The sequence below is a fragment of the Dermacentor albipictus genome, chromosome 7 (assembly GCF_038994185.2).
Source record: "Dermacentor albipictus isolate Rhodes 1998 colony chromosome 7, USDA_Dalb.pri_finalv2, whole genome shotgun sequence".
Taxonomy (NCBI): domain Eukaryota; kingdom Metazoa; phylum Arthropoda; class Arachnida; order Ixodida; family Ixodidae; genus Dermacentor; species Dermacentor albipictus.
In genome coordinates this window covers 103,096,075-103,122,590 of record NC_091827.1, presented here as the reverse complement: position 1 = coordinate 103,122,590, position 26,516 = coordinate 103,096,075, and the positions used below count along the sequence as shown (strand labels likewise).

The 26,516-nt window shown below is 46.3% G+C and overlaps 2 protein-coding genes across 21 annotated transcripts in view; both read right to left on the bottom strand.

Moving 5' to 3' along the window:
- LOC135914006 (uncharacterized) overlaps nt 1–26,516 on the bottom strand; it is a 211,481-nt gene that overhangs the window by 172,841 nt on the left and 12,124 nt on the right. For 4 of the 17 annotated variants that reach the window (XR_011507510.1, XR_011507511.1, XR_011507509.1 and 1 more), the window contains exons 1-2: nt 23,202–24,528; nt 14,973–15,053 (exon numbers count right to left, since the gene is read on the bottom strand). Coding sequence is in view for 3 of the 17 variants with exons in the window: in XM_070522562.1 (XP_070378663.1) it covers nt 15,024–15,053; nt 23,202–24,416 (1,245 nt within the window). In the remaining 14 variants the exon portion in view is untranslated. The other 13 variants (XR_011507516.1, XR_011507514.1, XR_011507513.1 and 10 more) reach the window with 7 other exon arrangements.
- LOC139047566 (uncharacterized) lies at nt 1,834–9,744 on the bottom strand. Of its 4 annotated transcripts, XM_070521408.1 has the most exons (9): nt 9,281–9,744; nt 9,131–9,190; nt 9,000–9,054; nt 8,812–8,868; nt 7,799–7,883; nt 7,563–7,619; nt 6,828–6,896; nt 4,553–5,300; nt 1,834–2,958 (listed from the first exon to the last, which is right to left on the bottom strand). In XM_070521408.1, exons 4-9 carry the CDS (start codon nt 8,856–8,858, stop codon nt 2,726–2,728), a joined length of 1,239 nt encoding a protein of 412 aa, XP_070377509.1. In that variant the 5' UTR covers nt 8,859–8,868; nt 9,000–9,054; nt 9,131–9,190; nt 9,281–9,744; the 3' UTR covers nt 1,834–2,725. The 4 variants fall into 4 exon arrangements, with proteins under 4 accessions (XP_070377509.1, XP_070377507.1, XP_070377505.1 ...); XM_070521406.1 differs by lacking the exon at nt 9,000–9,054; XM_070521405.1 differs by lacking the exons at nt 7,799–7,883; nt 9,000–9,054 and adding an exon at nt 3,756–3,836 and having other exon boundaries at nt 2,825–2,958.

Genomic DNA, 26,516 nt, shown 5'->3' with positions numbered 1-26,516 from the left:
TGTAACAGCGTTATATATTGGGTGAAAAGGCAAGAAATGCACAGTGGCAACTCCCAGCTCACTGCTCTAGCACAAGGCGAAGTGGCAGCGAGTGCGGAGACCATATAAGGCGAGCAGGTGGTCTTGCGCCGCATTTTTCTAGAACATATGGGCAGTCTTGAACCAGCTGAGTTGAAGTAAATGCACTAGTGGATGCCACACTACAATATTCTTGCCGCTTCAGGTAAATGAGCATCTTATACAAGGGCTCCATCATCTATACAGTTGCCCTGCTAGCACATTTCCATTGTGTATTGACAATATCTTGCGCAAAATCTTGTGCTGCATCTTGCACAGAACCAGTGTGAAAATAATGCAAGCATGCAGAATTCGCAGTAAAGTGTATATTGTGATGCTTACATGGTTTTATGTACTTCTGCTCAAGGCACTCTACTTCATGAGACTGTGACAGCTCCGTTTCGACCACTTCAGGGACAACGAACCACGCCTGCCATCCAGCACAGCCCTCACGACAGTGTTAGCAGCTTGCCACAAGGGTGTATGCTGTGCAACGACTTTTATGTAAAGTACATAGCACTGTCAGGTCCAGGTATGGCTGCATTAGAGACATCAACAAGAAGTCAGGCAAATTATTTGTGGCATGTCTCCAGGCGACTACGAATCACAGCCTCAAACGTTCGGAGGATACCAAAGCGGGCAACAACTCCAGCTGAGAAAGCTTTGCAAAGCATCACGAGCCCAAACTTCTATGGTAATGCAGCCACACAACATGGAATAAACCATGAAGTAGTGGCACGACTGCAATTTCAGAAGGATTCTGGACTTGTTGCTGATCAGCGTGGAATATACGTGTGCAAAGAAAAACCATGGCTGTCTGCAACACCTGATGGAATTATAGCATCACACTGTGCAATTCTCGAAACCAAGTGCCCGTTTACCCAGGACTGCAGGGAAGTCATACGGAGTGGGAAGTACGATGTCATAGAAAAGGAAGGGGTACATATTTTAAATAAGAATGGCCCTAGCGGATATTATTCCCAAGTACAGTTCACTATGTTGTGCACTGAGAAGCAGCTCTGTTTTTTATATGTATGGTCACCAAAGTCGGCAATCATCATAGAGGTACCATTTGACGCAAGTTATGTCACACATGAAATGCCACGGCTTCAAAGGTTCTATTCTTGTAGAATGCTTCCATGTTTGCAAGGAATGAAAAGTGAAGGTGAACTTGACCTGTCAGAATATGAGAAAATTGCAGCAATGTAAGGACAGCTGATTTAGCTGCAGTGCTAGAAGCTCTTGAATGTAGAAAATATTTCCCCGATCGCTGTGCTACAACATACTGTGCATGATTGAGGTTTTGTCGAGTTCCCCTGTATCTTGCTTATGGCTGTGCTCTCATGCCTTGTTTATTAATCTGTTTGTCTTGCCATTCTTTTTTTTATGAATCATATGCTTGCGAAATAGACACACTAAACCATCTCTTAAAGAGATACTGAAAAGGAATATTAAACTTTGAATAAATAGCACTTCTATAAGCGTAAACGAATCTCATAAAATAAGCAGATATATGGACACCAAGAAATAACAAGCAATGGAGTACACATCACAATGCCCCTTTGATGATCCTGTACCAGCTTTTCGCTGCACCATGAATTTTAAATGTTTTCTTCGATTCAATTTTTTATTGATAAAGAAGTGTGACGTTGTAGTCTAAAGAAACTAAACACTGAAATCAAGTGTAGCTTTTGCATTGTCAAAATGATCAAAATAGGAAATATTGTCTGAAATGTGCGACGAGGCACTGATGTATCAGTGCTGAGCTGTGGGTATGGAATTAAAGGAAATGGAAGTTTGGTCTTAGCTTTCTTTGCTTATAATGAACATTTATGCGTACAAATGAAAGCCGTTTTGAAGGACTGTTCACCACACTGATTTAGTGGATTTCTTTAGTGTCCCTTTAACATCTAGTGTGCTTGTGCATATATTTTTCATTATTTGACCTGCCGTTCTGTTGCATTCTAATTCATACTGAAGTAGGCATTTGGGGAGCCAGTCGAATGTATCTGTCTAATCTAGATGTTTTGCAGAAAATTTGCACTGCTCATTTTTCTGTCTTGTGTGGGTCTGTTGGGGAGCACTTTGGTGGTGTTAAATGCTGTATTTTTGTTTATTTGTTCTTGCTTTGAATACTTGAACATGTGCATAGTACCAAGCCCTACTATACTAGTCAGTTTTTTATTCAGTGTTTATAATTTCATCATAATTTCCTTGCTATCTGTAAGATGTGAATACTCTTTGTTCTAGTTTGTGAGCTGCAGCAGTCAATATATGTACATACAAAGATGCCTCACGTTCTGTACAACATTGAATACATTTTCATATTATGTATTTCTAACACATTTTTTGCTGCTGTGATACTCAAGTACATTTCCCAGCTTTTTTATAACATTTTCTGTGCAGATGTTTCAATAAATTTGTGTTTGTGCTGGTACAGGAGAGCCACATATTTACCAGAGGCATCAGTGCAGTAGTTTTTACATTAGTTTTTTTTGTGTGTTCTATGTGGTACAGTGTTGTCTGTGCTTTTATGCTACTCTTGTATGTATGCCCCATTCCTCTTTCATGTATGCCCCATTATGAACTTCTGCAATGTGTTCACTTCTGTGGTTGAACGCTCAGTAAAAACAATTTCCTGGGTTGCACTATTTATTCATACAACTGCTTACAGTTCCTGACTAGTGCGACCATTGGTCTGTGCAATTAGTGGTGCCTTTAAATTACAGAGGCCTGCACACACAAAGATCATGCTATCAATTGTGTCTTTGCACTTGATGCTCAATGCAGACTTCAATATTCTGTACGTCTTGATTCTGTTTATGGCTCGCTCCACATGTATTCGTACTGATGCAATGCGCCGAGTTGAGGTGACTTCCTGTTCAGAAAGTTGGCCCTTCCCTGAAATGCATGATAATTCAGTATACATGTTAGCGCTGCACTAATTCCCTCATTTCTCAACACAGGAAGGAAAATAATGTGAATACACGAATACAACTAAATTGTAGCACATTAGTGTCCAGACATCCTGGGCTCTACATAAGGCCATTTTCAAGAATGTTTCTCTTGCTACTCGGCATCGGCAGAAACCGAGCTTCACTGATAGACCAATGCATTTGCGCTGTTGCGCACAGGGAAACTGCACAGCATCGACTGAGTAGTCTCTTCTGCCTTATAACTAGAACAAAATGTGTGCAAGCATGGCCCAAGAGAAACGGCATAAGGAGGACAACCCCTACAAGAATGCCTTAAAATAGGTAATATAACTCGAATAATAGGTCTCTGCCACCTGGCTTGCAATAAAAGATGTTGACACAAATTTACCAAGGAGTAATTTCTGGAACAAAGTCAAGCTACATACCTATTTGTGTATTCAATTAGCGAAGCTAGTGCATTAAGCCCAGCATGGAGCTGCACCTCAAATGTAAAGATTTACAATGTTTAAGTGGCAGAACACTCTTGCGGCTTAATTTCAGGGAATGTATAATGCAGCAATTTCTTCCACCAGATTGTATGTCTATTATTATCCATTGTCACCGCAAAGAGCGACAAGAAATGCCATTAGAATAGAATTTCTAATTATCTCAGCCCAAGTTTCCAATTTTTTCAGTGTAAAACAACCTTGTCTGCATCTTCCGACTGCACAACCACATTTGATTTTTTTTTTCGTGCAGAAAAAAATGGGAGTTTGCTATTACCATTGTTGCATCATTCATGGGTTGTTCAACCTTGCTCACAATTGTTGATACAAGAATGTTTCCCTTTGCAAATGCATATATCTGAAATTCACATGAGAGAACAGTGAAGGCTGTTGCATCTAAACGAGTAGTTCTTAGCTGTTCCAGGTGTGTACAACTAGTACAAACCAGGATGACTGTGATAGCACAGATAGCACACCAAGCCATGCAATGACGACGTAGAATAGTGTGATACACAAGGGATGAGAAAGAAATGACATTAGTGCAGATTAACAACTCTGGTTTATTTTCAGAAACTCGAATATGTAAGTTTTTACACAAGTTCGTGCTATGCAAGATACAATAAAAATGAGTTGTTAACCTGAGCTCATGTGTTTCTTTCTCCTTCCTTGTTTATCACACCATTCTACATCAGTATACAGTACCAAATCGACCAGCATTTAGGATCTGTAAGCCTTGCAATGTGGCACTTTGCCACTTGCTCATGCAGCTTGCTCATGCAGCTTACAGAGCATCTCACTTTTGCGCTTGACAATTTCCAATGGTGATATGGAAGTCAGCGCTTTATTTCATGTAACACGCCGGCAAACAATAAATGCACATTCTCTCCCCATTATGTATGCACAGAGCCCAATGTAGCATCCGAATAATCACCGAGTGCTGTCATTGCAATTAGGCAACCACAAGTACAATAGCAAACCACGCATGTTTGATAATCATGCACGGTGTAGCACAAAGACAGCATGCGTTTCCTACTTTAATAGAATAGGTTATTGAATGGGGGCAGCTTTTCTCACCTTTGGTGAATGCTGGCATGTTCAATTTGATTCCCTGTGCTTCCAAGTAGGGGTCCAGAGTGAAGCCCCTGTCGGCCATTATCACATCCCCAGGAACAAGGTATTCCTGGACGCCACTCTGTCTGACAATAAATTTGTCCGAAGCACGACCACCAAATGCACGAGAAATGTACATAATAAGGCCATTTGGAGCAATTACCACAAGAAACTTTACAGTATTATGAGCTTTGTATGAACTGTAGGTTTGGGCTCGTGGCTTTTGTTTGGTTGGCCTTTCAAGTGCAACCTCTGTGCAATCGAATATGCACGTAGTGGTTTGAAAACCATTTTCTATGAATGCACTTGGCATAGTGCTCTGAATACGAGATCTCGGGAGCCAGATTACGACATATTTCATGATCTCTTTAAGTGATTTGAGGACATTCTTGAATATATTGCACACAGAGGATGGTGCAATACAAAATCTCGATGCTAGGTCCCTGTAAAGAAGGCCAAGCCTCAAGCGCATCAGTGCTAGAAGCAGCTGGTCTTCTGTGTGAAGTTGTGAAGGCCGCAAAGGTGTCCTCTGAATGCACAGTGCAAGCTTCTTAAATATGTCTGGTGATACCCCTGTGTAGAATCGTAGGTCAGCTGCAGTCATCTTTTCCAAAAGTGGTGTTCTGATATTTACCAACTTTAAAGGTGCAGAATATGTGTGATGGGCAGTTGTCATATCTTCCCACTGTGTAGCTGCGTCCACTTTGCACACCTGGAAATAGTTACAGTTCTGATTAACACACAGTCTGAATGCAAGAAAAAATTATACCACTATATAGGGAAGACGGAAGTTTGCTTTATAAAAGACCTACTGACTAAGCAAAATAATTTGAACTCACAATGAATAATAGAGGCAAGTACTTAGCAAGAAATGCACTACCCCTTTCTTTAAATAATCATCACAGTAAGGCCCCTCACCAGGTTTAGGCATTGCAAACTAACAAGTCCAGCACGTAGATTCTGTGGTGGAAATCATGCCTGCAAAGTATTAGACAGCTGCATGGCATGAAAACAGCTGAACCTTCAAAAAGACACCTGCACGCCCTTCCTCTTGAGGTTGCCCCGCATACACGCAGCAGTCAAGGAAACACACTGGTGCCTCTACGTAAGATGCATTGCGTGCAACGTTGCAGATTATGCCACGTGACTTCACTAAGTTGTTAAATGCAGAACGCGACACCAGGAGTGTGCCCGACAGGAAAAAAGAAGGAAGCAGGGCTAGTGATAAACCTTTCACAGTCCCTTGGCTCTGGTATCAGAGAAGGCAGTAAAGGAATGTCATTTGCAGACGATAATCTAGGCACAAAAAGAGTCTACGCGGGCAGTGACTTGCCTCATGGCACCAATGTAACGGGCTATCTAAAGTTCTTGTCTTACTGCAATAATGAACCAATTTGAAAAACTATTTCGGTAAGATGCTCCCTAGGGAGACAGTGCCCTACAACTTAGTGTGTATAACCAAAATTTGCAGTGGCGCCTTGTGAGGGGCGCTTTAAGGTTTGAAGCAACTAGTTGCAAAGCATGCGTAAGGCTCGATTCATTGGGAAAATTTATAGAGACAATACTTGAGCTTGAGACTCAAATTTGCTTTCTCCACAACTGAATGTTATCACAGCAGCAGCCTATTTTATGTCCCTGTGATTTCCGTTTAACGTTGCCCTGCGCCAATCGATTCCTAGTAGTGCCGGCAAATTTTCTAATTTCATCGCCCCACCTAGAGATCTGCCGTCCTCGACTGCGCTTCCCTTCTCCCGGCATCCATTCTGTAACCATAATGGTCAATCTAACCTACACATTACATGACCTGCGCCGCTCCATTTCTTTCTCTTACTGTGAATTAGAATATCTGCTATCCCCGTTTGTTCTCTGATCCACACCGCTCTTTCTGTCTCTTAACAATATGCCTAACATTCTTTGTTATATCACTCTGCACGGTTCTTAACTTGTTCTCAAGCATCTGTGTTAGTCTCCAAGTTTCTGCCCCATATGTTAGCACTGGTAAAATGCACTGATTGCACACCTTTCTTTTCCTCGATAATGTTAAGCTTTCACTCAGGATCTGACGTTTGCCGTATGCACTCCAACCTATTTTTAATTTCTTCTGTAAGTTTCCTTCTCGTGATTAGGGTCTTCTGTAATTGATTGACCTAGGTAAACACTCCTTCACAAACTCTAGAGGCTGACTGGCAATCCCGAACCCTTCTTCTCTAGCCAGGCTAATAATATAATTCACAATTACCTCTTCACGTGATGCATCTGGATCTGTTTTTGATATCATGGCACCATCACCAGCCAAAGTTCTAGGCACCTACAAGTAGATAATACTGTTATGACAATGCTGTTCAAGGCAGAATCAACTGCTGCCTCTTCACATAGTATATCTGGCTGCTTTTGGAAATAGAAGTGTGTTGTCGACAGCAGTTTCAAGTGTATGCAATTAAGTGATATGCTACACTGCATTGCTGCTGTCTGAAACAACTAATCAAGACAAATATGAACGCGGCTGAAGCCTTCTTGCGAAAGGTGAAAAACAAAACAAATATTTCTATACTACTGTCTTTTTTTTGCAAACATACAAGTGGGCTCTTCAACAAAACTACCATGCCCTCACATTTTGACCCAGGACATTTATAACCAATAACTGTTACTACCGTTGCGAAAATAACCTAGGGAACATTGCTACCACTGTGAAAATAACCTTGGTACATAGACTTCAGTGGACCACGTGTCATTTTCCCAGCAAAACTGCTGCAAGTTCGGCTGCGGTGCAACTCCTGCACCAGATTCAGAAAGTAGATGCAGCTCTCTGCAAGGGAGGGGCTAGGCATTGACATGACGTTTAGAATAGGTTTAAAATGTGGCAAGCACCCATGAAGGTGCACTTTTTTGTCTCAGTGTTTCTTTTTATCCACTTTCTTTGTATGAAACATTTTGTCTCCAAGTTTTATACTCAAGCTGTATCATGTTGACTTGCCTGATTGTCATCTAGTGAAGGTTCCACACTTTTATCCGACACACCATCCAATTGTGGCTGCAGATAAAAAGAGATGCATTAGCAATGAAGAGTCTGCTTTTGACTGCTCTTTTTATGTCGAAATGGGGCTTTGCAGCACCAACTTCATCCTACACATCCGCATCCATGCTGTGGTGCAGCATGATGTGAAACCGCAATAGAAAACCAGTATCAGAAAACAATGGAAAATTACTGACATGCTGGGTAGTAAGAATATCCTTCAATGCACCTGCAGACGCAGCAGAGATGTCAAAAATGGTACATTGTTGAGGTTGAAAGAACCTAGGCAAGAGTAAAAATTATTATTCACAGATATTTTTTATCTTACCTTATTACATTTACAAGGTAGGGAAAAACTGATGTTATGCATTTCTGAACCACAGCCTACTGTGTTCTAAGGTAAAGACACCAATACGATAAATTTGCAGCAGGCATCACCTTAGAAAATCAATGAAAAGGACGCTTAATGGATTGCCCAGGCTAAGCGACTTTCTATCGCTTAAAAAGACTAAGTATCTGATAATTCAAAAAGCTAACTTTATTCATGTCTGTTGTGGATTAATTACCCGCTGCTGTTCATAGACTTTGTCAAATTGTGTTGAGTGCAATAGTATCAATTTTGAGAATGGGAAAGTTTGTATGAAAAACACAAGTTGGAACGCACAAATTTTTTTTAATGTGATGAAATAACGCTTTGCACTGTGACGGTGTACCTATTCTAAGTCACCTACTGTGGCACCTGTTGTGGTGGCAAATGGCATGGCAACTTGCATGAGTGATGTAATGGGTACAATTCCACAAAGTTAAGGCTGCACAATAACGTGTAAAAACAGGTGCATTTGGTTTTTGTTTACTAATGCGTGACCACAAAATAAATTTACTTTATCACTGTTTCTTTTGGGCCTTAAGTCAAAGCATGAGTGAAATAAATGCTTTTCTAGAGTAAATGTTTTACAACTGCTAAACAAGCTGTTCCTTGCAGCCTGGGCGTGTGCCAGCTGCATAAATTTACAAAAAATTTGATTTCTGGAGTTTTACATACCAACACAAAAATATGATTATGGGGCACGCCGTAGTAGGGGACTCCAGATTAATTTTGAACACCTGGGGCTCTTTAATGTGCTTTAATGTTCCAATTAATGTAATGTACACAATGGTAGGTGCTATTACTTGTGCGCATGCTTGCACTGTTGCACATGAGATTACTTACATAATCAATGGGTGCGCATGGCTCTGGCTGTGCCGACTCCACTTCATCTCCAGGAAGCTAGGATAAAAAAATCGGTGAACGCAAACATCAAGATCACACGGTACCAAAACGCGCTGCCAAAAAGAGAATAACGGCTCTAACGCTCTTTTAAGTCTAGTCATCGAAGAGTACTAAACAAAAGAGCTCACGCAATAGCAGCATCGGCGACAAAAAAGTTGTTTTACATGAGAGCGCTGCACACGCCTGAAAAGATATCGCGCTCAAAACAAAGCGCAGCACTTCCTGATCAACAGACCGGTAAAATAATTTTGACACATACCCTTCGTCTCTTCGTAGGCACGTAGTCGCCTCTCACTATTCGTCGTCGCCCGACTTTGACCTGCGCAAGATATGAGCGTCACTTGCGACTGTTTCTTCGATAAGGAGCGTTCTCGCTTGACTAGCAGCAGGTTACGTAGTACATACATACCTTCCGCTCATAGCCGAGGCTCCTCATCGGTATCGGGTTCGTGTCGGTACGTTCGCCAGAAACGAAATGTACCGAGCATACCCGCGAACTGTCGGACGGTAGGAAGTCCTTCCTGTTGACGCTCGCAATCCACAAACGCCGGTGCTCTGGGTCAGCAGGAAAACGGTGAAACTTGACGAGTTCGCAACCACAAACACGCCGTGGCTGTTGATGCACGTCGCACGTTTGTTCCGCCAACAGCTTCCTCTTTCTATAATTATTCGTACAGCCGAAGATAACGCAGTGGTTCCCCGATGACCTGGTGTTAGCTGACATCGCATGAATATTCCGCAGGATGCGCTAAAACCGTAAAATGTTCACATCCAAGCAGCAGCACATGCATTCCGTGCCGCACCACGCCGTTTCGCCCAAGCCAGAAAGGAGGAAAGGCGCATGTTGCCAGACTTTCCTCCTCGCCCGATGAAACGGTCTATACGAGCTGATTGCATCCTATGCCTACAAACATCATATTTTTGTCCCATTACGCAATTTTCTACCATCCTCGGCTGTAGTTCTCTCTCCTTGACATCCATTCTGTCATGCTTATGTAATCACCTGATATGAATTAGCAACAAGTGATCGAATACTTGCATGGCCTGCCTGCCGATTCCTTTCTTTTTTCTTAATCTCAACTAGCATATCATTTGCCATGGTTTACTACGCCACTGTCTTCCTGCCTTAATGCTATCTCCAACAATTCTTGTTACTTCGCTTTCAGCACAGTCCTTGACATCTCAAGTTTCTTTGTTAACCTCCAGGTTTATGTTCCATATTGCATAACCGGTGGAATGCAATGATTCTAGACTTTTTTCAAGGATATCGGTCACGTGGCAATCACGATTCGGTAATGCCTTCCATGTGCTGTTCAACCCATGAAATTTTTGTATAAGTTTCCTGCTTCATATCAGTACTTGCTATTGATATTTCACTTGGATAAAGATACTCTTCCATAAATTTTGCTGGCTTAATGTCACTCATGAATTTCTGTTATCTCACCAAGTTAGTGAAAGTTACCTTCATCTTTTCCATATTTTCGCGGGCCCACTTGCATGTAAAAGCACGAACACTCATTGGTTCTCACTGCCTTCTTTAAACTGCTAGACATTCAGTTCGTTACTACGAAAGTGGCTTAATCCGTGCACTCTTATTATGCTAAATATGAAACAGTAGAAATATACTTACCTGCAGTTTGTCGATGTCTCCTTCACTGTGTTGGTAGCGAGATCTATCGTCGGTACCACCTCCTTGTCGCATCGTCGCTATATAGGATGTCTGCCTTTTGCCCACACTATGTAATGTTCGTGACGCTCGCAGTCACGCAGAGTGGAGGAACTCAGCGCACTCGCAGAAGCAGCATCGGACAAGTTGTTTCTTCAGCACTTCGCCGTGAACAGTAGGTGCGCGTTGCGATCTGTAAAATCGCCGAAGCTATTGGCAGTCTTACCGGGTGCACGGGAAGATTGCCTGCGGAGGAACAGAACTATCCAAAAAATAGTGGCCATCGTCGAGCCTGATCACTACGTCGCGCACTGCAAGCTCGTTGTACGGGTTTGTTTACACTGGGCCTCTCTGATTATTAGCCGCCATGCTTGCCCGTTGAATGGATGTGATGACGCCACTACAGCGTTCCCTCGTGGTATAATGCGAAGCGTACTAAATTACAAATTAGTCTAAGACGCATTCAGTGCACATCTCGTAAGCTTCAAAATGCTTCTAAACCACGTTAAAGTAACTAATAATACTGTACTAAATGCATTTGTTTTACAACTTCCTTCTGCATGTAATGCACTCGGTGGAACGACAAACAAGTGAAAGAAGGCACGACCATGCACCGACGGTATGATCACGTGAGCTCCAGTTTGTCGACCGCCCAGAAGGCAACGCCCAAGGAATGATAGCCAGCCAGAGTGAATCTTGATAAACCAATGAAACTGGAGGCTTGTCGAAAGATAAACTGTGTCTCGTTACCATTCGTGCTTTCATCTTGGGGTGTCGCCAGAGCTCGTGAAGATCCCGAGTTTCGCCAAACTTGACGCATCCTGCATAGCACCCCAAGGAGCCTGCCAAGGGGGTCTAATTGCTCGCGTAGCTCCCACATGAACCTCTCTATTCAAAATTTTATCATTCGGATGGGTAGTGTCGTCAACGACGGAGTCCAAGGTATTCATCTGCTGTAGCCACCTATAGCTGATAATTAGAAAGTTAATTACCGTAACTTCGCTACTTACGCATGTAAGTGCGGAAATTGCTCTGTATCTAGAGGCTGACAATCAGTAAAATCGAATGGTAAACATAACGTTACCGTGATTTATATTTTTCTAATTTCAAAAACTTAGTGCAGCTGAAAGAAACGCTGTATTTGTGGTCGTAAGAATGCATGTCGCGCCAGTACCACCGCTAAGGCTGCCACTCGCAGGCTTTAAGCAGGGGAGCATAAGGTTATGGTGGGTCGGCGTAGAAATACGTGCATATGTCTGAACGTAAATGGTGAGTGATGACTAGCAGCCATTTGAGGCCGTCTGGCTGATAGTTCTGGCGGTACAAGAGGGCGTCCTGTAGTACGAAATGAGTGGCTTGGCGGCGAAGGACTCAAGAGCATATAGCCGTTGAAGAAGTAGTCAGAACGACAATGAGAGGCACAATCCACTGATATTTTCTCTGTACAGAGGCACGTCAATAACAGTAATCGTAGCAGCAGGGCCCTCCCTAGATGAGGGTGGCGTTCCGTCGGATCACATGTGTGATAGAGAGAGTGCATCTGCGTCATAATGACGCGAATGTCAAATTCTTGGAGTCGAAGAGCCCAACATCCCAGGCACCCCGACCGGTCTTTCAGTGACGCAAGTCAGCACATGGTGGTCTATCACCATGTCGGTGGGATGGCAATACAAGTCAGAGCGAAATTTGCTTACAGCCCTAAACTATAGCCAAGCACTCATTTTCTCTGACAGATTAATTGGTTTATGCCTTTGCAAGGGCACGACTCTCGTAGGCAATCACATATTTTGGCAATCCAGGCTTGCGCTGCACAAGGACGGCTCCAAGACCAATGGCACTGGCGTCCGTGTGAACTTCAGTCACAGACCTCGGGTTGTAGTAACGTCGATAGAACAGTGCAGTAAGCAGATGACGCAAACTGGTGAAGATTTGGTCACATGTTGGAGTCCAATCACAATGGTCACCACGACTAGCCAGGAGCTTCGTCAGTGGTGCGATGATCAATAAAGAAGAGCAGGGACCGACAAAACTTTGAAGCTCTCTCACTGTAGTCGTATGCGGAAATTCTGCAACAGCACGAAGCTCGTCAGGATCGAGAAGGATGCCGTCTTCGGAAGCGACCTGGTGAAGTATAATCAGCTGGCGGACTCCGAAGCGGCATTTTTTTAGGATGCGTTGAAGGCAGGAGGTGGCAAGGCAAGTAAGAATTTCGCGTAGACAAGTGAATTGAATGGTGAAATCAGGGGAGAAAACTACCACGTCACCAAACACAGTAACGCGGGTACATTGCATAGGATGCATGGCATCACCGCAAATTCATGCAGGCCGTCCGGCGCAAGGAAAGCTGTCTTCGTGTAGTCGGACTCACTCAAAGGGACTTGCCAATAGCCCTATAGCAAGCCCAAAGAAGAAAAAAATTCGGCACCATGTAGACAATCCGCAGCGACATCTATGCACGGTAGAGGGTAGACATTTTTTCGTACACTCTTGTTGAGGTGACGATAATTGGCACATAAACGAATCGATCCATATTTTTTTAACTAGTACTACGTAATACGGCCATGGACTGCAGGAAGACGTAACACCAGGTCGAAGCATGTCCTCAACTTGCTCGGTGATGATACCGTGCTCCGCGTATAATACTCGGTACGAACCCTGGTGTAATAGTGCTTGATGTCTAGTATAAATGACGGGAGAAACGGTACTTCTGCGACGTAATGACGTTTGGTTCAACTCAAAAGAGGCGTGAAAATAATTTCAAAGATTAAGTAGTCGTTCACGTTGTGTTGAGGACTTTGATGTTTCGACAACGATGCAGTTCGTGCCGCAGGAACTGCGGCAATCAGTTTTCTGCCTCGGTAGTACTGACATTGGGCCTACGACATATTAGTGAGAGTGAGCGCCATCTAGGGGAAGGCGAGCGATGAATATCAAAAGGACTGTAAATCCAGAGCTTATATGTCATCAGCAGCGCAGTTTTCCGTTGGCGGGAGCTGCTGTACCGTGCTGCTGTACCGTGTTGGCGGTACAGCTTCCTAACGCCAGAAACAGCTTCTCTGCACGAAAAACGGTCTCTTGTCATTTCGTTGAGGACCGCCTTTTCGTTCTTTAGCTTGGGGCAATCCTTCGACGAAGTGTAATGGGACCTGAGGTTCGCCGCAGCGTGGAGCAAACTCTCGTGTTCTCACTCATGGCGCTCACGCGTCCTAGCTAGTCAAATGAGGCATTGGAGTGGTTTTGGAATAAATGGTCGTGCGGCGTGTATAAATTTGTCCACCATGATGTGTGAGAGGACAAATTTCGCCTGAGAGTGAGCCCATGGCCATAGTGCCTGGGCCTCAAATTTATTGCTTTCTCTCTTATATCATGATAATTTTGTTTCTATCCATTTCCGCAAAATGGAATTCATTTATCAGGGTGTGTCGTGTACTATACTGTGCATAGTGTCTGTTTCTTTTTTCTCGTGTAAGCAATGCCGCCATACTGCTGTCAAGTGCATGGGGGCCCACGGCTTTGTGAAGCTGTCATTCATGGCAGTTTTTACTGCTAGCCTCCAGTGTCGTGTACCCCTACATGCTAAACAAGTAATGGCGTTATTATTATTATTATTATTATTATTATTATTATTATTATTATTATTATTAGTTGTTGTTGTTGTTGTCTTCCACCCTACTATAATGATGCATCGATGATCCTGGATTAATTACCCCCAAAAGCGTGTCCTAAGGATTCTTGATGACAAACAAGGACGATACGCATGCATATAAACCATTCACGACACTACCCGCAGTGGTGTCAATGGTTTTCACTTCTGCTGCTGAGTACGACATTGCTTGGAGGGGGCGGCCTCATTTCGATGAGGGCGAAATCCAGGTATGCCTTTATATCTAGATTTAGGTGCAGGTTAAAAAATCCCGAGTGTACTAAATTGGTTCAGAGTCCAACTCTGAGGCATCTTTCGTAACTAAATTGTTGCTTAGGACGTTGAACCCCACTAATCAATCCATCCCTTGTGACGTCTGCAAAACTTTCAAATCGAACAAGAAATAATGTGTCTTTTATCGAAGTGGACAAGACATCATTTAGACAGAAAAATAAAGTGAATGTCATGCTATCCGCGCATTTTACGTTCATGCTGTGCGATTACACGGTCCGGTATGGAGGAGTAAACTTGAAAAATCCCAGTGGTCCAATTGCTGATAGGCGTAACTACTGCTGCAAGAGATTCACTTTATATATTTCTTACGCAGCCTAAACATTCTTTGCGGCATTCATAGATACTGTAACGCTGTTCCTTGACAATTGCACATTAAAATGATTTAAAACCTTGCGTTTTAATGATTGTTTTATTTGCGACGTGCAGACTTAAATTTGGCAAATATGTTCTGGCATCCGGTTGTATACAATACTTGTACAGCTCTTTTCTCATACTCACTGAATTTCACTTTACAGTCAGTGAAATGGCCATCTATTATTGTAGAATTTTTTACTCGCAGGTTGTACATGGTGGTTTTACCTAGATAGAAAAGAAATATGAGATCATGTCATGTGCGTCGTGAAATATGTGTATGGACATTGTCTACTAAAACGAAAAATATATCATCCTCTCAAAATCTACGAAACGCGAGAAATGCATACGCAAGAGAAGCCAGAACAAAAAGGACACTATTGATTCAGCCCATCATGAAAGCGCGTCAACTACTCACTCGTATGTGTCGTATGCCAGCATGAAATCTAGCCAGCTCGCACAAACAAACCCCTTAGTAAACAAAAGTAGTAGTTACAATGTGTCGAAATCGCCCATTGCACGAGAGAACAGAAAAGATCTCGTGGTTTGTGTGGACTCTTTGCACACGTAATAAAAGTTGTCGGTGTAACAGCATTCCGTACATTATTAACGAGCAGTGCGGCGGTCCCTTTTCACCAATAGACACCGCTATATGGGTACCCATTGACAGTCTACAATAAAGCGGCGTATAAAATTGCATAGGAGTGAGTCACGTGGCAATTTTCAATGTGTTAGCATTGTTAGGTTACCTCACGCACTTTTCGAGGCTAATCTATCTATCTATCTATCTATCTATCTATCTATCTATCTATCTATCTATCTATCTATCTATATATCTATCTATCTATCTAACTATCTATGGTTGTACGTTTGTATCGAGCCGTTTTCCAGCCAACCTGGCTCACAGGGTAGCCCGTGATCAAATGGTTAGCGCATCGGGCTGCTGTGCCGAAAAAACAGGGTTCGAAACCAATCATTGGCACTACTTAGGTCACTGAGTTGAAGGCAATGTGTACATACGCACCGCTCTTCAACGAAACTCTTGTGGTAAGAATCACGCTCGTGGTGATAACTACCGTAAGAGTCACTTAAATTGGAGCCTATTTAGAAATCCCTCTTCCTCGAACAGTGATCCCCTAAACATAGGTCTCAGATAAGATAGTGCACTGCAAGATATTTATTACCAGTAACGCTCGCACGACATTTTTCTTATTATTTTGTATTATCAACGCCGTATTCTGAATACGTATACTGGCATCTTCTTCAACTTAACCTATGCATTCTGAAAAAATCCAAAAAAAGTTTCGGCAAACGGTCTATCATAGCTGAGGCAACCGCGAAAGTTATGAACTGCACAAAATCCGCAAACATTTTCTCCGTATCTTTCTTCTATTATGTTGTAAATCTTATCTTTTAGAGCACAGCTCCCTGGCGCCCGTTCCTGCGTTTCGCGCCGCCGTCGCCGTTGTGCCTCGCCGTAACCAGCTCCGTCGCAGGAGCCAACGCGCTGCTCTAGCTGCGCGCGCTCCTGGCGCCACCTCTCACTCACGGCACGAGTCTTGCTCTCTTCGCTCCGCCTCCAATGCCACGCCTGTGCGGCGGCAATCAGAGCGCCGACTCGGTGGCGGCTGATCTTGATAATCTGCTGCTGCCCAAGTTGAAACGCAAACACTCTAAAAATAGTTTAATCCCTTTGGGTTGTATTTTGTCCCTTAACAATATTCGTCATCTGACTTTCCCGCATTTCCTTTCTTTAAGGCTGCGAGCCCAGTACTTCCTAGTCACGAACGGTTTGCGCGTTATCAGCTTGGCAAAGCATTCTCCACAGGAAAGTAGCGAGCGCCGAGTTTCCGAGAGAGGAAACGCAAGCAAGGCAGATGACAATCGTTGTTTAGGGACAAGGCAAGCCCCAAAGGGTGTAAACTTTTTTAGAGTGCACCGTTCGCCACTGCGTGGGCACCTTCCCCCCCCCTCCTCCTCCGTAGTGGCGACCGCGCGAGAGGGTGCAGTTTTCTCCGGTTGCCGAAGCGCCGGCTTGGTATTAGCAGATCACGGTGCGCGCTTCCCAAGCCGAAACACAGTGTCACCTCCAGTTGACACCCTAGCAGCGTCAGCGGCGTCAGTCAATCGCTGCCATCTCTTCGCCGCGCAGCGTTCCTATGCGCCTATGCGCGCTGCCTCCAGCAACCTCCTGATAAGCGAGGCAGTTGCACCAAGCTATTTCTCCGACCACAAAGCTTCCTTCATGAAAATCAAGAACTGGGAGTGGAGTGTTTCTTGAAAAAGGAATATGGGTGGAGAATAAAAAGTTGTCTGTAACTCTACACACGTCTTGCTCGAATTGTTTGCCTCAATATATCGAAAAGTCCAAACAGCTGAAAAGCTGCGCTAAAATTTCGCATTAGAAAGTAACGTAATCATTGGCATTTTTTTAGGTTCTCCAAATCTAGCAGAAAGCAGCCAACCTGTACTTATATTTATGCGTGGAGCTTCTGACACCATTAAGGTGTCAAGCCAGCCGCTTATTTAAGTGTAGTAAGAGCCTAATCACCAAGCTGAATATTTAACACGACACATATTCATGCCGATTTCTGGACAAATATCATTAACATAAGATAACAGGGAAGGTGCATGAGCTACAGGCAGTAAAAAAAACATGTATAATCTGCCCGATGAAGCAAATTACGCGAATTCTGTTAACGACAATCACGGGCACTGCGTTGCTTCTGATTGTTCTACGCCATGATTTTCAATGACACGGAGAAAGCTTAGAGGAAAGCTGTAATGTGTGAAGCCTTAACAAGAACCAATTAATCTTTCTTGGCGCACGTTCCTTCCGAATATTCTATACACCCTCGACCCGTCATACACCACGTGTAACGGGTCGAGGGTGTGACGGGTCGAGGTTGTGACGGGTCGAGGGTGTATATTAGCGACCAGAACGAGAAATACATCTGTTGTTGAAAGTAGCGCTGTGTGTGTCAGATGTGCCTTCTGTTGTCCTTGTCAAGCTTGCGCTATAACAAAATAAGATCGCTTTCAAGATAGGGCCCGCCGCAGCGAGCGAATTTACCTTCATTCTGCCTCTCGCGCGAACGCCAACTAAGCGACGACAAAACAACGTTCACGAACCTATCAGCACTAGCCGCACTCTGCCCCCATAGCATATCGCTTGCAAGGTAGGGGCGCGCGCATCTTGCTTTAAGGTGAACTAAGTGGCGAGAACACAGCGCACACGAAGCCATCAACCTGTCTTCATCGCAAATCCCAATCAGATAGAGCCTGCGCGGCCGCACTATATGCAGCCACCGCCAAAATATGGTTGATCACTGTTCATAATGTTCAACGCGGATGTATAAGGAGCCAAAGAATGATAACGGCTTATAATGATCGGAACGTCATCAGCGCACCTGGCGCCGCCACCTGCAGTAGTTTGGTTGTGTCGTGGATTCACCTTGCGCCGCCGTACGCAGCAGTTCGTCACGCTGCAGCGTTGTCGTTTATGCTGGTCGAATCAAGTTTCATAATATTTCATGACACCGGGCTGCGTGTAAAGGAGCATGTGGCACCATGCTCACGCATAACTAAGAATTCCCAGAGGAGTTTCTGTGTGATTTTTTTCTTTGACAATTTGGTGTGACATAGTTGCTTATATTGTCACGTTCTAGTGATGTTCGAAGCATGGCGGCAAAACTATGAATGACGGAATTAACCTCCTGTTGGGCAAACATGTGCACCAAAAAGCAAATGACATTCAAAGCACGACAGCGGCAACACAGCCAGCGATCGCCGAAAATTTGATCTGCAGATCAAACGTGTCGGATTTTATACATGACTAGACGAATCTTCAAGCGTAATCACTGGTACCTCCGTGCTTTCAAGAAACTACTACACAATTCGCGTTGCGCATACAGTCAGGTTCGGAGGCTACAGACAGCGAATGCAACCATCGATAATATTCGAGAGAGTTCCCATACATGCAGGCGCATCCTACACTAAGCAATAACGTTTTCTCATTTGTTAGCCGGTGAACAGCGGCTACAGGAGAAAGATAAATACGTACAGATCTCAATATTAAAAGCAGCTGTCAATTTCTCGAAATTGAGAGAGAGAGAGAATAAACATTTTTATTAGGTAAATGCAGCTAGGGAGAGGCGTCCTCATTCCAGGATGCCTTGAGCTCGGGCCGCGTCCTGGGCCCTCGCAATCAGCCGTTGCTGATCCTCGAGGTCGGAGCTGGCCAAGGCTCTCTCCCAAAGCTCGTTAGTGGGGTAAGGGTTCGGATGATTTAATGGTGCCGCTCTGCAACCCCCTACTATGTGCCTGAGGGACCCGGGCTCTGCGCAGAAGCGGCATTGCGGAGAGAATTTTGTAGGGTCTATGAGGTGATTTCTGATTGGGTGGGGGAATGTATTGACCTGTAGAGCTCGGAGGAATCGCTCCTGCTCTCTAGGTAGTGACTTGTGTGGGGGTGCATATGTTCTGCGGGTTAGCTTGTAGTGTTGTGTGATGTCTTGGTAAGAGACTAGAGGGTGCATGCGCTCGGGTTCAGATTCCTCGGCGTCGGCTCGGTGGGTCAGATCTCGAGCCACGTGGTTGGCGACCTCGTTGCCAGGAATGCCTTGATGAGCTGGCGCCCAGATGATCATGACTGATCTCGTTGGCGGCTTTTGCTTGATGATCCGGAGTGTAGTGGCATGAATTCTGCCGCTAGCAAAGTTGCGGCACGCCTGTTGGGAGTCGGTCACTATGACTTCAACCTCTGTTTGGGAGAGAGCGAGGGCTATGGCCGCTTCCTCGGCTTGGAGGGGATTGTGTCGTGTGAGCGAAATGCTGCTCCGATGTTCTGTGTTGACGACTACGGTGGCTGTTGTGGCTGCGCGTCTGGAGTAAGAAGCCGCGTCAGTGTAGGCTGTAGAGGATAAAGTTCCGTATCGCTTGTGTATGGCCAGGGCGCGGGCCTCCCTTCGCTCTGCGTGGTGCACTGGGTGCATATTGCGAGGTAGAGGACGTACGGTGATGTTTCTCCGGATGGCATGGGGTAAGCTCACAGTCTGAGGCGGCGGATGGCTCAGAGGGGCAGAGAGCCCCAGGCGTAAGAGAATAGATCTCCCTGCTTCCGTAATCGCCAGCCTTGTTCGCTGACTGGATAAATGTGCCTCGATCAGCTCCTCCGCCGTGTTGTGCACACCTAGTCGTAGTAGGCGTTCTGTGGACGTACTGATTGGCAGGCCCATCGCCTGCTTATATGCCTTTCTGATCATTGTGTTAATTTTCTTGAGTTCCGTCTCGTTGAGTAGTGCGTACGGAATAGCGTAAGTTATTCGAGACACGACGAAGGCTTGGACAAGCCGAAGCGTGTCCGCCTCCCCCATGCCTCTTGTCTTCGTTGTTATTCGCCGGATCATGTGCGTAACTTGGGCTGTTGTATTCTTAAGCTTTTGAATTAATATTGTATTGGTGCGATCCGACTGGAAAACCATTCCCAATATCTTTACGCTCTGAGACGGAACGATGGTGTGTCCCTCCAGTCGTATGTTGATAGTGGGCGAGTCGCTTCTGTGCTTCTTTCGCGGTGAGACCAGGAGTAGCTCCGACTTTTGGGGGGCGCAGCTGAGCCCGCATGACTTAGCATAGTCGCTCACCACGTCTGCAGCTTCCTGCAAGCGGCTCTCGATTTCCCCGATGGACCCTGTGGACGACCAGATGGTAATGTCGTCGGCATATAGGCCATGCCGGATCCCTGGGATGTTATCGAGGAGCGGCGGTAGGCCTATTAGGGCGATATTGAAAAGGAGAGGGGATAACACTGCGCCCTGTGGTGTGCCGCGCCCGCCCAGTAGGAAGGGGTTTGTGGCTTTGTCCCCAACCTTTAGGATGGCTTTTCTATCGGAGAGGAAATCTCTGATATAGGAGTACGTCCTGGCCCCACAGCCCAGCGCGTTTAGCCTCTGTAAGATTGCTGTGTGCTTGACGTTATCGAACGCCCCTTTAAGATCTAAGGCGAGGATAGCCGTGGGGGAGTTGCGTGTCGCTGGTACAATCACCTCCTCTTTCAGCTGAAGCAGGATGTCTTGAGTTGAGAGGTGTGGACGGAATCCTATCATCGTTGTTGGAAGTTTCCCCGAGTCTTCCAGGAATGGTTGTAACCGATTGAGAACGATGTGCTCTAGGAGCTTTCCTACACACGAAGTGAGGGAGATCGGTCGTAGGTTCTCAATGGCTTGTGGCTTGCCTGGCTTCGGTATCAGACGAACCTCGGCTATTTTCCAGTCCTCAGGAAGGTTTCCTTTCCTCCATACTTCATTAAGATGAGCGGTAAGCTCTAGTAGCGAGGGGCTGTCAAGATTTACGAGTGCCTTATTGGTAATTTGGTCCATTCCCGGGGCTGTGTGGCGTCTCAAGCCCATTATCGCCGCTGTTACCTCATGTAGATGAATGTCCTCATCTAGGAGCTCGTTAGGGGTGCCGGTGTAGGGTGGCAGAGGCTCCGATGGCTGTGTGGGAAAGTACTGGGCTTTGAGAGCCAAAAGGAGGTCCGCCTCATTTCCAGGAAATTGGTGAATTACTCGGGCCATATTGTGGTGGGATTCCGTTTTGCTGCTGGCCGGGTTGATTAAATACCTCAATAACTTCCACGTCTTGGAAGTACTCAGTCTTCCTCTCAAGCTGTCGCAGAGGGATAGCCAATTCTCTCGGCATAGCGTGGAAGCGTATTCCGCAGCCTCTTGTGTGAGTAGTGCTATTCGCCTCTTGAGCTTGCGATTTAATCTTTGCCTTTTCCAACGCTTCAGCAGGCTACGCCGGGCTTCCCACATGTGGAGCAAGCGGGCGTCGATGCTTGGAGTGGTGGTGGATGTTTCAAGCATTTTGGTGTGTGCCTTCACATCCTTCTGAAGCTGAGTGATCCAGTCCTTAATTGACTGAAGCCGTTGGCTCTGTTCGTTCGCAGCTCTTTCTTCTCTGATCTCCCGCAGCTTGGTCCAATCCGTGAGGCGAGCTGTGCCTATCCTGGCTTTGTATTCGAGCCCATGGAGAGTGGTGGCTAGCAGCGCGTGGTCGCTGCCTAGGTACTCCTCCAGATTGGTCCAGCAAGCTTGGGGGATATTTCTGGTGAGGGTTAAGTCGGGGTTCGTGTCCCTTTGAACGCTTGTGCCGAGCCTCGTGCTATTCTTTGGATCGTTGACGAGTGTGAGATCCATGTCCTCAATAACTTTGTGAAGCATGTTTCCCCTGGGGTTGGTGTACGTATAACCCCAGAGGGGGTGGGCTGCATTAATGTCGCCCACAATTAGAAGCGGATGGTTGCGTGCTGCGTGCGTGGCTTGCTCCAAAACCAGTTTGAGGACCGATGGCGTGCTTTTCGGCCGACAGTAGACGTTTAGAACAAACATGGGACTCTTCTTCTTTGTTGCCTGTGGGATAATTTCGAGCAGAATGGCAAGCGGGTCGGATTGCTGGAGATGGTGTTGAACGGCCACTAGCTTCTTACTGACCAGGGTGTGAAGGCTGCTGCCTGTATCGGTGCCATAAGTGACGTATCCGGGTAGGCGGACGTGTGTGTTCGTTTCTTGCAGTGTGATGATTTCGGGTGGTCTTGTTGATGTAGCGATGTATTGTATCAGTGATCCATACTTGTTCTTGTAGCCCCGGCAATTCCACTGCCACACCGTGGTTTCGCCTGGGGAGCCCCCGCGCTTACTGAATATATGTTGAGGCGGAGCCATCTTGGTTATCAAGGGGTGGTGATACGTGCACAAGATGGGGTTCTGGGGAGCCCAGAGAATCTGGCAATTCTGGTAGGGTCTGATGAGCTGTTTTCTTGGGGCGCCGGCTCTGACGAGCTTCCAGTGCTAGTATGCGTTCCTCTAGCCTCATGATGCGTTCCGCCAACTGAGTATTAGAGTGTTGTTGTTGAGTTGCGTATTGTTGTTGTTGTGCCGCTGACTGTTGTATAGCTGTGAGTTGTTGCTGCATGGTAGCTTGTAGGGATGTCTGAAGGCTCTGAATATCTTTTGCTACTACCTCTTCTACCTTCTGGAGAGTGGCATATTGGACGGGTATGACTCCCTGCGGTGCTGTGGGCTGCGCGGTTGATCGTTGCGGTGTCGGGTTTGAAGTGACTGTGTGAGCTGGCTGATCTTCCCGTTTCCGCTTCTCCGGGGGTGGGGTTGAAGTGTTTTGTGTAGGGGTAGTGCTATTTCTTCCAAGCAATTCATCTTTAAGTGCTACGAATTCTGCGTGTACGCTAGTAATTTCTGATTTGAGTTTTGCGTTTTCTTCAGTGAGACGCCTAATCTGGGCATGTGCCTGTGCCAGCTCTGTGTCAACAGGGGGGGGACGAGCTTTGGGAGAAACAACCTGTGCCCAGCTCACCTGCTGCGTGACCTGCGCTGCTCCCTTGCTTCCCCTCCTGCCGCTTGCGGAACGACCACGGCTCGAGGTCCTGCCATGGGATGGCGTCCGTCGTCGCGATGAGGTCCTACGCCTGGAACCGGAACGCGGCCTGGAACTGCTCCTCCCCTGGACAGCTCCGCGTCGTTTCGGGGACCGCGACTTGCGGGATGCGGAGTGCTCGCCACGCGGCCTCGGAGACGAGGAGCCTGCTCTCGGGGTCTGCTGAGGTTTCCGGCGGTTGACGGGCGGCAGGAACCTGTTGGGGCAGGCTTTCGCTGCTGTCGGGTGATCCCCGCCGCACAGAGAGCACCGAGGGTGGCACTCGTGCTGCTCCGTTGCTAGCGAAGTGCCGCACTCTCTGCACTTGGGTGTGGCGGGGGGCCGCGGGCAGACGTCCTCTCTGTGGCCTGTCTCGTTGCAGGTTCGGCAATGTGGCACGGTTCTCTTGTAGAGGTAGCACCGCAGAAGAAGGCCGGAAAATTCGATGTAATATGGCACTGTTTTTCCCAAGAATGTGATCACCATGGTGGTTGTGTTTCCCAGTCTTCTATATGTTAGCACCTCGTATCCGGGAGATTCAATGCGTTTTAGTAACATTTCGGGCGTGGTGTCGTGATCGATGTTGTATATTACCCCTTTGCAAGAGTTATCGGGGGAAATTCCGTATGATGCAATATCATATGTTGTTGCATCAATTGTAATTTTTTGCATCTTGCTTAGTGCCGAGGCCGTAGCTTCTGAGGCAGTGCTCAGAACAAGGATGTTTTGGTCTTCGTCGATGCGTATTTTGAATCCAGTGGAGCCGATTTGTAGCTTTGCCTCATTTGTGATGGCGTCCACTAACTTCCCTGGGCTCACCTTGTTGAGCTGCAGGCCGTTCCGTGGACGAACCGCCAACTTGTAATCATCGGCAGGAAGGGGGGGTTGTCGGGGCTTGCGCATCGCCGATCGGCTGTGGCGGAGAACGGGCTTCGGTGGCGTTCGGGAAAGTTGGGGCGTGGTCGAGCGTGTCTGCAGCCGACGGCGACGGGCACGACTGGTAACATTGATCCAAGGCTCACTGTCTTCTTCGTTCTCCCCGGCGGCCGGAAGAAGTCCTTGGGATTCGCGAATTTCCATGTCCTCGTCCTCCGGGGCCCCGGTAGACGATTGGTGGGCTTTGTCGGCGTCGGCATTGAGCAGCGCGTTCGCCATCTGCAGCGGTGCGGCGGCCGAAGCCTTTGCTAGGCCTCGCCACTAGCGAAGTAGGTTTAGCGGGGCGGCCCCGCTTCGAAACTTGATGTGGCCGTAAAATGCAAAATATAGCACTTACACCCTCAAGTTTGGTGTTGACGTGCTCTGGCTGACTTCAGGCACACGATGATTACGTAGAATCTGGATGCGGAGGTGATTTCGCCGAAAATGTAGCTTCTGTGCGGAGCAGATGTGGAGCCCATCCGACCCGTCGCCACACTTCGTCGTCTTTCTCTCGAAATTGAAAGCACATCTGAAAAGCCGCTTATTTTCATCCTTCCTGCGAGAGAACATATACTTGATCAGCGGTATAACTCAGTAATAGAGGATCGTGGTTCATATCTATTGAAAATCAACCGCAGCGCTTTGTTCTGGACGCATTCCAAACGGGTAACAAATTTCTGGGGGGCCAGTTACAAACTACTTCGGCCGTTCATGAACATATAGAAGCTGCAGCGAATTGGACGTTCGTAATATTTAGCACATCATCTTTTTGTTATTTAGCTTCAAAAATATGTCACTGAACAAAATTCAAAAACAGCGAAGACATTGAAAGAATATTTTTTCCGATAATAATGTGCTAGAACTCTTAGGGTCCTGATGGACTTTCCGGGGGCTATCTATCTATCTATCTATCTATCTATCTATCTATCTATCTATCTATCTATCTATCTATCTATCTATCTATCTATCTATTTGTATCTAACCTCTTCCAGCCTACCTACGTCTTCAATTGGTACGTGGTCGAATGGGAAGCTTATTGGGCTGCTGTGCTGAGGGAATTGGGTTTGAATCCAACCGTCGGACCAACTTTGGTGTCTGAATATGTGGCGATGTGCATGTGCCGGTCACCAACGAGGTCCTTTCACGCCTACATCGGTGAATGGGGATGCCGGACTGGGTAAGTATCATGGACGCATGGATGCAACTTTCTTGTACGTCCGGCAAGGTTTAACGCGACGCGGGCTCAAGTCTGCCACAGGGGAACATTAAGGCCCTGTCTCAACGTTGTTCGAAGAAACTCTCTGACGCCGACTTGAAGCACTGTCTATGTGGCGCTCAGTCTGTGCCGCTCTTCAATAAAACTTGTTGATGCCAAGCTTGGTCTTTGAGTATAGTTCTTGCGTCACAATACGCCCCATTAGCTGTGTGCCCATCTTTAATGGACGCCTTTGCGCTGCTTTGCGTATTCGGCACAATTTCTAAATTTGCACAATGCGGAAGTCGATGCTCTGGACTGGCTGATAGGCAATGCGAATAAACCAGCGCTCGGACTCCCACGTGGAACGGCCACTTTTCACTTCGAGGAGATAGGTGTGTACAACAAGACAAGGGAAATCGTACAGGCCCACCTGGTGAGTGAGTCGTATAGGTTACCGCGCATGATATCGGAACGCTGCGCCTTCAAACGTCTTGGATATTCTGCTCGGAATACCAGCGCACTAGCAAAAATCCCCATACGAATACAGGAAGCTATGCCCGTGTCACCGATTCCCAGGAATATGTACCCGAACTTCTACATCGGATGGCGACAAGCCCGAGGGAAAGCGCTCGCTAGGAAGTATGAGTACCACCTAAATGTCTGGTGCGTGAAGCGCTACTAACACTGCAAGAGGGACCGAATTCATTACCAGCGTAGTCGACAATCAAGGGACCGAAAAAAAATGCGTCGCCGGCTTCCATATCAAGGAACTAGCGATAGCATTAGCCATTACGACGACGCCACACTCGGATTGCGTCATAGTGCTGACGGGCTCTCAGACGGTATGCCGAAATTTTTCCTGGGCCCAAATTTCCAGGGCCACACATCGTGTTCTAAGTGGACCGCACCAGCCCCCGCCATACATACAAGGCGTGTGGACTACGTGGCAATCAGCAGGAACACACCTATACACACGAGCCATGCACAACGGGAGCTGCGAGAGGGACGGGCCGAGCAGTTCAACTCCGAGGCGATACCATTAACCTACACTCACATTCTGCACCACTATCGTCTTTCACGAAGAACACTATCACCACCTCACAATGCTCAGATGCGAGAGGAAGCCGTAAGAAGACGGA